This window comes from Apodemus sylvaticus, chromosome 1 (assembly GCF_947179515.1).
Source record: "Apodemus sylvaticus chromosome 1, mApoSyl1.1, whole genome shotgun sequence".
Lineage (NCBI taxonomy): Eukaryota > Metazoa > Chordata > Mammalia > Rodentia > Muridae > Apodemus > Apodemus sylvaticus.
The window spans coordinates 95,734,626-95,747,680 of record NC_067472.1 but is presented as its reverse complement, the minus strand read 5'-3'; the positions used below and the strand labels follow the sequence as shown (position 1 = coordinate 95,747,680).

Here is a 13,055-nt window from a genome sequence, read left to right as displayed (position 1 = left end):
ACTGGCTCTGGAGGAGGGCAGCAGGTGAGGACATGGGAGGATCTGGGCCTTGGCCGCAATGGGACCTATGCTCGCAAGCCCCACCCCCCATAGTCCCAGAGCCACAGCAGGACCAGGACAGCCTTGGCTCTCTCCCCCCCCTTCCCCTAGCTCTGACTGCGGCTGTGGAGAGCGGTGACTCAACGCTGTGACAGGATTTGCTCAGCTCTGATTCCAGTCTCCCTCCTAACTGAACGACAGGGACACAGTATGGCACTGTGCAGGTCCTAGGCTGGCCACTGCGGAGGCCTGTGACCCCTGGCTAAAGCTCCTGGTTGGCATAAGGACCAGCATTCCTTTCAGCTGTGTGAAGTAAACTCCAAAGACGATTGGACAAAATGTCCCCTGTAGAAACCAACTCCTCACCCAGGAAAGTCTGTGACCCAGCAAGACTTCAGTGCCTTCTGCCTGAAATCAATATAATCTGTCACACACCAGAGGAAACCGTGGCCCAGGAGAGGCAGGAGCTTGGCACCAGGCACAGCTTACTAGGGAAGCAGAGAGGACGCCTGAGACTTTCCCTAATGCCGCAGTGCTGTCTGGGACAGGAGGCTCAGGCTGCAGTCCATCAATCTCTGAGCTACTTTGGCCCCATGCTGCTCCTGAGTACTGCACAATGCAGAGTGAACCTGACTTCACAGCATGCAAGAGGTTCTTTTTCTTAAGAAATAAATTTAATTTTGGGTGGTTAGTGACCAGACGGCACGCAATGCCTTCATGGAAGTTAAAAGAATCCAGTTACAAAAGCAGCAGTGGGCACAGCTTCCAAGAGCTGACTCCAGCTCTGGGCTCCAGAGTTTACAAAGTACAAAAAATGATTTCATATACAAAGAAAATACAAATAATGTGCAAAAACCATTTCACAGGTGGCAAATTTATAAAATGAATATGATAAAAAACTCCTTCATTTTTATTTCCCAATTTCTTATATATTAATACAGTTCTATTTTCTAGTGTGTTGATAATTTTTAATTTGAAAATTTGATTTTTTTAATCTACAAAGTAGTTTTTATTCTTTAAAAAGGAAACAACTTTTTATTACTAAAATCTTATGAATCGGTTTAGTTATTTTTATATTAAATTATAAGCAAGCTATCTGAAAAATCAGGATATAGAAATCATATATACATATTTTGAAATATTAGTTTGGTATTTAACATATTAACATTTCAAAATAAAGCCACTGATCAAGCCACCAGTTTGCAAGGATGCAAAAAAGCATCCTTGAGTTTTAGGCTTAAGAAAGCAAGGTTATCGTAGCTGGGAGGCCTTCAGAGCAGTTCTTCTCACAAGCAGTGCTGTCTGGTTAGCTGGCTGTGTCCCATGTGAGCTGGCAGCAGCTGGCCTCAGTTTGTCCCAAAACTCCTTGGTTAGTTTAGTGCTAGTGTTCCGTGGAGTCGCACGCTCTGCTCCGGCTTTTAACTTTACAGAAGGCTGTCAGGAACGGAAGAACACAGGACCAGGCGCTGTGTCCTGAGACTGGTGGTTTCCTGCACTGGCCCAGGTCCCTCTGTGCCACAGTTAACCCCCTCTTTGCCTGCACTGAGCAGTGATGTCGCCTGCTGTGAAGCCCTGGGCAGGGACCATGAAAGCACCTTTCGCAGCACCAGGGAAGCACGCATCTCAAGGGTCAGGCAGTAAAGGAGGCGTCTGATGGGAGACCTATGTGGAGAGACAGTGACCTGTGAAGGTTTGGATTTGTTGTCAAAGTTCTCAAAGGAAGTTATGGCTTTGGAGAACAAAAGAAGTCTTGACTCGGGGCTCAGGTGGGAGCCGCCTTGCCTAGGAGATGACAGCAGCAGGTCTGAGAAGCCTCTGACCCCCAGCCACTTACATCCTGTGGGAATGCTGCAGGGAGAGGGCCAGGGCTCCTACCCAGACCTGTGTGACATGGCAACTGCTTCAAGAAGGGACAGGGCAAGCAGAACCTCAGGCCCTGGGATGACCTGGGCCATCGCCCTGCAGGCAGATGACTTAGTTCCTCTACCTCTGCTTCTTGGGCTTCAGTCACGGGCATCAGGCATCGGAGATGCAGCTCTGGATCCTGTCCATCCATTGCTGGGCACTCTGCCCATCCTGGGCACAGAAGTTATACACTCGCTTGCTGGTCCTGAGCTACAGAACCAAATGACAGAAGGGCAGGTATGAATGAAGCAGGACTGTTTTTGGCTTTGGGTGAATGGCAAACTAATCTCATCCTGGACAGATATAACTGCCCGTTCTAACATCATGAGTAGGTCTTGGGGTATTTTAAGGGCCATGCAAACAGATGACTTCCTAGTCCCTGACTAACTAGTCCTTACAATGAAGATAGTTTCCTAAAGTAGGAGTGATAGGCTACAGTGCTGCTCCTTGGCTCTGGGTTTCTGTTATGGCTCTACTTGACAAAAGGGGTGGCACAGTTCCCCTGAGAGCTTTGGCACAGTCTTCTTGCTTTGCTGCTGTGTAAGAGAGGCCAGGGGCACCAGCTGGCCCTGGGACCCCATCGCCATCTCCTTTATCAACGGCAACCCCGGGACGGTGTTGGCTCTCTGTGTGTCCGACCTTTCCCACTCTCTTGAGCACTGTACCTGCCTGTGCCTTTCCCACTCCAGTGACTATGGGCAGTGCCAGTGCTGTAGCAGAGGCAGAGGAGGGGAGAGTGCTGAGCAGTGTGAAAGGAAAGTCCTCGGGACTCATCTGCCACTCACCCACAGCCTTAATTAAACACCCCCTTTTGAGTGACTACCAACTCCTCGGGGGCCCTATAATGTTTGGAGGTCATGGCGAGACATGCAGAACAGGAAAGAGGAACTTACATCAAAGAAAGCCTTGTCACTTGTATACTTTGGGGCTCCCATGCTGGGGCCCGCAGGGATAACCATTTCCACCTCAGCCAGATCAATGTGGCCTTTGCAGCTTGTGTCTTCTCCCGAATCGTAGTATCGCAGCTAGAACCAAAAAGAGACACATAGGACACAGGAAGGGGAAATGACATGGATTTCCAGACTGTATCTGATCACATTCCTCTGCACCGTGCTTGCTTGTGGGTGCTGACTCTGCATGGGAGAATCCTAATGCTAACAATGCTGGCTGCCTCTTGCACATACCTTTAATCCCAGCAGCTGGGAGGCAGAGACAGTGGATCTCTGTGAGTTCAAGGTCAGCCTGGTCCTCAAAGTGAGTTCCAGGACAGCCAGGGCTGTTACACAGAGAAACCCTGTCTCAAAAAACAAACAAACAAACAAACAAACAAACAAACAACAAAAAGGAATTCCTCGATGATGATTTTAATCTAGTTGAAAAAGGTCAAAGGATCTCAACAGCAAGTCACAGAAGAACCACCGGTGAGCTACAGAGAGCCTGGCCCAGCAAAGGAAATGACAGAGTCCAGTGTTTACTCTGACTGAGGAATACCATGGTGCTGACAACAGCCAGCAAGGTGCAGGGGACCCATATGCTGTTAGAAACCTTCCTGGAAAGAACGGAGGAGGAGGACTCAGGTGAGGGATGAGGACTTAGATGAAGGATGAGGATGAGGAGGACTCAGGTGAAGGATGAGGAGGAGGAGGATGACTTAGGTGAAGGGTGAGAGCTGTGCAGCCCCTCCCCCACCTCTGCTTTGCACTGGGCAGGAAATGCGGAGTCTCCTCAGCAGAGCAGTGTTTATCAGCTCAGCACTGAGCACTGGCTCTAAGTGACAGCATGGCACTGGGATGGACAAGGACAAGGAAGGCTTTTAAAGCAACAGCAGTTGGAAGGAGAAGAAAGCTGTCTAAAATGGCGCCGAGGACATCACCAACAGCTCCCAGCTGCCAGCTCTTGGAGACGTGTAAGTTTGGCACGATAACCGTGTATTACTTTGGAATAAGAAATGATGAAGTATTTTAAAAGCTTGCTGGTCAGAGCCTTCCTGGCCCAGCTGGGATTCCAACGTACATGACAGCGCTGCGACTGGCATTTCCATCACTGGGGCTTGGGCTCGCCCCCGCCCCCCCCAGGCACGGTGTCAGCAGGACTAAATGGAAAAACCGGTCACTTTCCACGATAAAATATCCAGAAGATTGGTAAGAATGCAAGTATAATTTGATATAATTTTAAATTACAGTAAAATCATGATTTTTCCTATGTTATATTTAGTGGTTCAATGGAACCTTTCTGCACAGTGAAGGTTTTGTGATTCCAGGGGACACTGCTATTTTATATGCAGCTCTAAAAAGGGCTTCATTTGTATTTTGAAAACATCTCAACAGTCTTTATATGGGTCAACAGACAAAAAACCAAGAACACATTTGAATCAGAGGAAAAGGTGGCCCCAGACCAGCCTTGACCTGGAAGGGGTCCCACAGCTGAGGTCCTTCCTGACACTACATTCTGACCACAAACAAGTCAGCCTGAGGCAGAGGCGTCACTGCTCTTGTAATGAAGGTGCTATGGGTCAGATGGAGTGCAGGAGCAGAGCGCATGATGGGATGTCTAACCTGTAGTTAGGGCAAGAGTTAAAGCAAGGCAGAAATGTCTTAAGGAAGGGTTAGCCTAGTCTGCTGTATCCCAGGGCTGGGTGGGCACATTCCCTCCCAGTGCTCCCATCTTTTAAGAACAGCAGACCCTTGCTTAATAACCAGTGCGATGGGGTGGAGTATAATAACTGTTGAGTAAATGCAGTCATAAATGGATGTTTTCTGCAGCAAGGATGAAGGACAGCTGTACCCTAGAAGGGAGGGGCGGACACGAGCTCCTGCACTCATGCACCAGGTTAAAGCTCCTGTTTGCCCCCAGCCCTGTACGTTAAGATGAGACAGTTGTGTATCAGCATTCCAGTGCTCTGAGCACACTGGGCTCAAATGTCCTGCCTTAGCTGTGCTCTAAGTAGAGTGTCCTTTAACACTTCCTTCCAAAGATTACTACCAGGGCTCAGGGGCATTTGGGGCCTAGGAAGAGCCACCACCTGCACAGGTGAGGCCTGGGTGAGCAGGGTGTGTATGAGAAAGACACAAGCAGGGGCCCGAGCCCAGACACAGAGGGGTCTTCAGGTCTTACCTGGTGTTTTGTTATATCTAAAACAAACCAGCGGGGTTTCCAGCCCTTCAGCAACGCTCCTCTTTTGTATAATGTTCCTTCAAAGGATCTAGAAGAAAAAACAACAAAACAGTTTATTCTGACCTTATTATCAAACAACGCTGTCTTGTGCTTGTCAGGCTTCTGTTTGTCAGAGCTCTCCTTGGGGTCAGGCCTGGCCCTTTGGGAGAGGCTGACTCTGTGCCGGGTCAAGGTGCCCTGGGTTGGATTCCATGCTTTCTGCTTTGCTAGGAGTGCTGCACTACTGAGGGAAACCGGAGCTGGAAAGAGAAGTCTGAAGATTCCTTGACGGACACTAGCATGCGCTTGGAATCCCTAGTTTATGTGAGTAAATTCTTTTCTTTCAGCCAAGACAAGTAGGAGGTGTGATGTAGACTACTGAAAAAGTATTTCCTGATTCATATTCTCTCAAATACTGGTCCCCGCAGAACCATCTAAATGAAGCATTTAAGAAAACCCAAGGACCAAAGCAAATCTATTTTGAGTCTGCAAAGGCTGTTCTGCACAGGGCTTGCTTAGGCAAACACCATGGGGTTCCAACTCTGTCACCTGTTCTCGTCATTCTTGGATGTGTACTGGCTGTACAGTGTGGCCGCCCTGTGCTCGACACCATTGGATGGGGCGCTGGTGGTACTTTGATCTTCGCCCGGGCTGCGGTGCAGCGGGTGCAGTGCCGGCCTCTTCTGATAGGAAGGCATGTTGGTAGATGCAATTCCTGGGGACCCCGGCGAGTGTCTTAGGGGCTGAAAAAGACAGAATAGAAGCTAGGAAAGTTTCCCAGTGGCTTTAAGAGACTGGCCTGATAATGTTATTCATAAAAATGATCTCAGGGTAAACACTCACTAGTGAGCCAACACGTGTAGAAAGGCATTAAACTGTGCTTGTTTGTTTTGGTATGGAAAGTAGAAATCAACCAACCAACCAACCAACCCCACAACTGTTGTTCCTTTACAGTGGAGTTACAGACTGCTACCAACATGATGCAAATGCACGGCACGTGTGCCAACAAGGTAGGTTTTAAAATATCACATACAGTAAGGATCTCATTTCTAGTTTATATATCTGTATACTCTTACTTTCATAATAAAAAAATCTAGAGACAGTATATTATTTCTGGCTGATGGTGCTTTATGCCCAAGCAGCAAGAGTCCCTGAGTAGTGATGGGAGGCGAGGCTGAAGGTCAGGTGGGCGCGGCCCAGGCCCTGACCAAGGGCTGTCTTCTCAGTGAGCTCGCTTGACTAACTCTCTCCCCACAGACAAGCTCTTCATAACGCTCCTGAGTCTCACTTTCCTGTGTTGGTTGGGAGTCAGTTTGCGGTGGGTTTGAGTGGTGGCCCTGCCAGTTAGTAACCGTGAGAAGTCTCTGCCGCCTTCCTAATGTGTGAGGTACAAACTGTACTCACTGTGGACTACACAGGGCTCAGTACCTTAGACATATGTATTTGATAAACATTTCTAATAGCAGAAATAGGAAACAGGATATAAGAAACTGAAAGCAAACAGAAAAGGAAGTGCAGGAAACAGAAAGCAGCAGAAGCTGCCGTCTTAGAATTCTTCTTCTTCTTCGCTTGCTTCTCTGGAGCAGCCTTGGGTTTGGCATTCCCTGTCCCTTGTGGTAGGTCAACAGAGACCACAGTGGCACTGAGAGAGAGAACCCAGTAATTTCCTCTGGACTCAATGCCTGAAACATGTGCATTATGTCACTGTGGGGAATGAGACATTCAGGAAGCATTTGGTCGTCTGGAACGTTCTGCCCTGGACCCCCCAGGACATGACCCCTCTTTCCACCATTTTCTCTGGCCACAAGCATGGCTGGCTTGTGGGTTGTAGGCTCCATCTGACCTAGCACCCTCCCAAGCTCAGGGTCCTTTGCAAGCTTACACGGTCTGTTCTTGGCTCTTCCCTGAGGTCCACGGTGACCTTTTCCCATAGCTGCTGCCATCTCTCAGGCGTTTGATTCAATTTATGCTCCAATTTTTCAATTTCCTGCAAAGAAATAAAAAAGATAGTTTTGACAGAGCAGTATTTCACAGAGGGTCAGGATGTACCCAGAGGCACAGGTTTCCTCTGTACCAGGCACAGGTGAGCAGTGTGGCTAGAGTGTAGCTGGGTTTCATGATTTATTAGGACTCAGGAGGATTTTTTGAATAGATTGACTTAAATAGTAAGAAATGTAGTATGTGTCTCAAACACCTTCACTCTTAGACAGCCTGTAGGAAATCTGATGACCAAAGGGAAAGGCCAAGTGTGGGCCTACATCCCATCCTAATGACTGGGCAGTTACAAGTTTTTGAGAGAGAGGAGCCCCTCAACTTTGGAGACTCAAACCAGATGTGCAAAGAATGAACTAAGAGGTTCTCATGAAAATGATTTTCCTCTGACAGGTCTCTGAGACAGCCATCACTGCAGCGTGTTCTTCCTGGCTTGAGAATAGAGAGGGCTCTTCGGGAGCTGTCTGACCCACATCAGGACACAAAGCTGTTCCTGGGTGGCTACTGCCAGGACGGCTCCGCTCCAGAATGTGCCGTGCATAATGTGCTCCACCAGGCCATCAGCTATTTCTCCGTATTTCTACCCAAGGGAAGGAAAGCGTCCTCAAAAGCTATTGCCCAGAGCTAACTCAAGTAGCCACGGCAACCAAGGAACATGGCTGTTTTCTCAGCTGCTTCCTTGTAGTCACTTTCATGGGTGCCTTTGCCAAGAGTTTAAGTGTGGTGTCCACTGCAGCATGGGATCAAGGCTGGATTCTTCAGGTTCAGAATGCTATCTATGATGCAGCCCAGAGTTAAGGAGCCATTACAGCTGTAAGTATGTGCATTAGTCTATACTGCCGTCCTGGAGCTCAAAGCACCTGTAGGTATGTCTTCCCAGGGCTGACTCACACTGAAAAGCCTCGTGAGGGCATCTGGCTGGCTGCAGGTCACGTCATCATAGCACGGCCACACTGTCTTCCTCCCACTCTGGGACCCAGCTCCTCCGGCTACATCTGACTCCTCGTAGGGAAAATGCTTGGGGGTCAGCGTCATCCAGTCATAGGAAGGACCTGCAGACAGGGTCTCTTCTGTGTAGTAATCCCACTTCTTTAGGCTGGAGATGTTGACATTAGGCTTCAGGGCCTGTGTAAAGAAAATGCCAAGATGTAATTTCATCTCAACCCTGAAGTACTTGGTACTCACTACTAGGCAAGTTCATAAATTCATCTAAAATATTTAAAACTTACACATTTGATAAATCATCAAATAAAACATGTTGAAACCTTCCTTCCTCAATAAATGTACCCTCCTAATGATTTGGAAGGTCAGGTTCAAATAAAAGGTTCTTGTGTCACTCATAGGAAGTAGCAGCACAGGGGAAGGCGGGCCCCTCAGCTTACCCTTCTCCTCCTGTCCTGGCCTTGCATGGACATTTGTGTACACCCTGGACCACAAAGCTAACCTCTGTTCAGCCTTTGCCAAGCAGCTACTTGGCTCCTTTGGGCTTTGGCACTCTGCACTGGCAAGGCGTGCTGACTTGGGAAGTAGCCTGCTGAGTGGCTTGGGTTTAGGCCAGCAATGTGGAGGTACCAGAGCATGGATTGGATGAGGAGAAGCCACCTGGCAGTATTAGGAGGTGTGTCCTTGGTTGGAGGAAGTGAGTCACTGTGAGGGTGGGCTTTGAGGTCTATGCTCAAGTTCTGTCCAGTAAGGAGGAGACCCTTCCTGGGGCCTGGGGAAGACAGCCTCCTTCTGGCTGCCTTTGGATCAAGACGTAGAACTCTCAGTGCCTTCTCCAGCCTGCATGCTGCCATGCTGCTAATGGACTGAACCTCTGAAACTGTAAGCCAGCCCCAATTAACTGTTTTTCTTTTTAAGAGTTGTCTTGGTCATGGTGTCTCTTCATAGTAATGATATCCAAACTAAGACATCACTTAAAAATGAGCATTTGGTTTCTTGTTGAAGGTTCCACTGGAGAAAGGCAAGATAGAATTCTAAATGCTTGGGCTAGGGCAGGGACCTCTGCATCCCCTAAGCACTGAAGTTCTCCTTAGCACACCTGCCTAGATCCCAAGTATTTTATGTATTGTATAAAACTGTTCCCATTCAGTAATAATTTTTGGGACAAAAATTGATGTTTTTGAGACAAAGTTTTGCTAAGCAGCTCAGGCTGGCCTAGAACTCACAATGTAGAAGAGGCTGGCACTTCTCTTTAAACATGTGATTCCTCCTGCTCCTATCACTTAAGTGGCACTGAGCCTCACGGATAAGTAAAAGATGAAATTATGGGCTGGAGAGATGGTTCAACTATCACGAATACTTGCCGTTTTCCAGGGATCTGAGATACCAGAGCCAGCTTTAGGCAGTCAAACCTAGCAGGTTTGGGACTAGGTCATATAGATGCATATATGACTAAGTCTTGCTGACCCTTAGACATACCATCTCCTGGGTTGGGGTCCAAATGTCAGTGCCCTTCCTAATTTCAGCTATCGCCTGGAGTGGTGGCACACCTTTAATCCCACACAGGTAGAGTGCTTTGCTTTGAGTGTGTTGACATTATCCCTTCTAAGCTCTGAGGGCTGGTTCCGAGACTCTCATCAAGTATTCAGCGAATAGTCTCCCAATTGTGTTACAACCCAAACTTATGCTGCCTCAGACTTTTAATACCTTTGGGATAAAACCCACTCAAATGCTTACATATATTAAAATGAAGGGAAACTTTGATATAGAACATTTAGAAAAGACAAATGATCTCTTAGCTCTACCTCTGTTTCCACTGGTGTGTATAAGTAATTGAAGAAAATGGGGCTCCGCTTGTGCATCTTGTCAATACATTCCCAGATACAAACCCCCTTCTTGCCATGCTTGTCACCTTTATCATCAAACAACGTTCCTGTAAATTAAAAAAAAATCGATCAAAATGGAAAAAATAAGTTTTTTTCCCTAAAAGTATAAAACATGGAGAAGAAAAGAAAGTGAAATTATTTCTTACATTCTTGAGAGTAGCAGCAAATGTGCAAAAATCCTAAAAGCTACAAAAACCAGGGACAAGCTAGCCAAACCTGGAGGAAGCCCAGGATAGCGGGGCCTCCCACTCATGCCTGCTTCTGAATGTAGAGCCAGCTGAGCCAGCACACAGGCTACACATTTCTTAATAGAAAATGGACTGAGGAAGCGCAGTTGAAAACATAATTTTATGCATTAAGAAAACTTGTTTATTTAAAGCATATTCTTGATTAAAAGTTTATTTTTGGTACAAATGATAGTCACAGAGATTCTGGATGGTAGACAGTGTGTTGTGCCTCAAGTGACTAACTAAATAAACTTAATCTCACCCCCTCCCCATGGTCTTTCTGTAGCCCTGGCTGTCGTGGAAGTTGCTCTCTAACTTGTGATATCAGCTTGCCTCTGCTCCTGAGTGCGGGCTGGGGTGGGGGGTGGGTCTATGTAGGGGTGTGGGGGTGTGTGCTGCCAAGCCTGGCTGAGCATCCTTTATTTAAATGGGGAGGGAAGGGTATATACATGCCAGGATGAGGCAAGAACAATCCTGGAAAGGCAGTACTACTTTGCTTTGCAGGAAATGATACAGTGACAAATTAACTTTTTACCACAAGAGACTGCCTCAGGCCCTAGGCTATACAAAATCCCTGTACTGTAGGCCCCAAGACTGCTGACTGTCTCCTTTCTGTGTTGTCCTTCCCTCTTAACTGCAGAGTCCTGCTCAGTGGTTCTCAACCTTGATTGCATTAGAAATACCAAAATTAAAAAATCTCAATGCCCATGTTTTCCTTCAGAGCAATTGTATTATAATCTATGGGGATGTGATGTGCCTCGGAGGTAAGTCATTTAAGAATTTAAAGCTGAACTGTTAAAGGCACATCACGGCTTTACTACGGGAAGCAGCACCCTGAAGGCTCTGAGACAGGGTTTAGATAGGACAAAGGCAGAAGGTGCAAGAGACACCTGTTTCTCAGGACACACTCCTCTCTTCATCTTGGTGCTGCCTGGTGACTGGAACCATAAGATAATGGACTCTTTTTGTTTTACAGTATCCAGATGACTGTCTCAGAGTAATATACCAATGTAGGGAACACTTTAAAAACTGTTTGCACTACCAGACACTATGTTCAAGCCCTATCAAGGTCCAATTCCAAAGCAGTAATACACTATTCTTTCCTGACAGAGACAGGGTGATGAGGCTTCTCTGATGAAACCTTGCGTTAGGTCTAATGAAGGACAACAGTGGTGGTGAGAGTCCTAGTCGCTACTTGTTGACCTTGGCAGGTAGAGGAGGATGGTTCTCACAGCTCTTGGTAACTGACATTAGTTTGAGCAGGCTACATAACGGGTATGTCTACCGAGCAAGGACAGACTCCAACGAGGTGACCCAGACTGGCCTGGCTTATAAGCCAGTTTGGATAGAGAACCCTTTGGTAATGGCATTCTAGATTCTAAATAGGTTAGGTGGTTTATAAAAAACACGTGAGACACAGGATGGCAATCATCCATCCATTCTTCCTTCCTTCCTTCCTTTCTCTCCCCCTCCCCCCCCCCCCAGACAAGGTTTCTCTGTGTATAGTGTTGGCTGTTACAGAACTCACTTTGTAGACAAGTCTGGCCTGGAAATTCACTGAGATCTCCCTGCCTCTGCCTCCTGAGTGCTGATATTAAAGATGTGTTGCCACCATTGCTGGGCCTGAAAAGAATTTCACTTTCAAATAATCATAGCAACCTGTCAACATGTTTGGCAAAACATTCCCTTAATCTGGTTCCTTTCATCTTCTGTTTAATCTTTTTTAGGACACAGACAGGGCAGGGCCGTGGCCATTTCCCAGGCTGACGGGGGCTGAGGGATGAAGCTGCTTAGCCACTGCATCACTTTCTATCTTAGTTTTGATGCTATCCTTACTGGGTCAGTGGAGCACGCGGCCTTGTCAACATGGCGGAATCACTTAGAAGCTTTAAGAAGCTCTGGCTGCCCAGGCCCCACTCTCCCATTCTGATTCAACTGGCTGGAGGTGCTGCCTGGATGTCCCCAGTTAATCCTAGTCAAGTCAGAGAACAGTTGTACCGGATTCTGGTCTTTCTGTAACTAGACACTTCATTTGGCACAGTAGGCATCTTGGTCTCTGGCCACATCTGCATGGGGTGAAGGCAATTTTCTGACTAGCTTAGTGTTTCACTGACAGCCATCCATGCACATGATACACCTTTTAGTGATAACACTGACAGCCTGTCACACCCAGGCTGGCTGAAGGCCAGATCCAGAGCTGTCACCATCCCTGCTACCTCCTTCCCCACGACATGCTGCTTAAGAGCCTGTTTCTGACTGTGATACAGTGTGTGACAAAGGCCTAGGGTGGATGGTCTGGCCAGTGTTATTTCCTTTACCCAAAGCGAAATATTATAGACAATTTTAACAACATGCCCTTGAAGAAGGACTTCTTGACTTAAGCTTTTAAACAGAGCTCACTGGTAAAGCTTTAATTATGAAAGGTCCTCTTTCTAAACACTGTTTCATATGATGTACAGAGAATACCAACTTTGTTTTACTTTAATTACCCATCTCCTGAGTGAGTTCTAGACTCACAGGCATGTAGCACTACGTTTGCTTTACATGATGTACGTAAGGGAGAGGACGCAGAGCTTTGGGCATACTAGACAAGGGCTGACTGCAGTCCCTCTCTCTCCCTCTCTCTTCCCCCCTCCCTCCCTTCTTCATGTGTTAACAAAAATTGTCATGCATATTTCCCTCTTTCCCTAACAACAACCCTCCAGGAAATGCTTTAATAGATTTTCAGAATATACTTTTTAACAAACATAGCTATTAGAAACCATAATGACAGTGTTGTCTGCAATTCCTCCATGCTTATGACACGAAAGCAAATATGCTGCTCGCTGCTTCTCCTGCGGCCACTAGGGCCCTACTGTACCTTACACTGTCCCCGCCTCACAGATGTGGAGGACGAGGCCCAGTGATGCTA

The 13,055-nt window shown here is 47.2% G+C and overlaps 1 protein-coding gene across 3 annotated transcripts in view; it reads right to left on the bottom strand.

Moving 5' to 3' along the window:
* Nucleotides 1-691: 691 nt before the first annotated feature.
* Sbf2 (SET binding factor 2) overlaps nucleotides 692-13,055 on the bottom strand; it is a 365,757-nt gene continuing 353,393 nt past the window's right edge. For 2 of the 3 annotated variants that reach the window (XM_052201159.1, XM_052201176.1), the window contains exons 34-40: nucleotides 9,837-9,964; nucleotides 7,981-8,214; nucleotides 6,980-7,084; nucleotides 5,647-5,840; nucleotides 5,059-5,146; nucleotides 2,838-2,969; nucleotides 692-2,154 (exon numbers count right to left, since the gene is read on the bottom strand). In XM_052201159.1, coding sequence (XP_052057119.1) covers nucleotides 2,056-2,154; nucleotides 2,838-2,969; nucleotides 5,059-5,146; nucleotides 5,647-5,840; nucleotides 6,980-7,084; nucleotides 7,981-8,214; nucleotides 9,837-9,964 — 980 coding nt within the window. In that variant the 3' untranslated portion in view covers nucleotides 692-2,055. The remainder of the gene's footprint in view (nucleotides 2,155-2,837; nucleotides 2,970-5,058; nucleotides 5,147-5,646; nucleotides 5,841-6,979; nucleotides 7,085-7,980; nucleotides 8,215-9,836; nucleotides 9,965-13,055) is intronic. The other variant, XM_052201166.1, reaches the window with a different exon arrangement.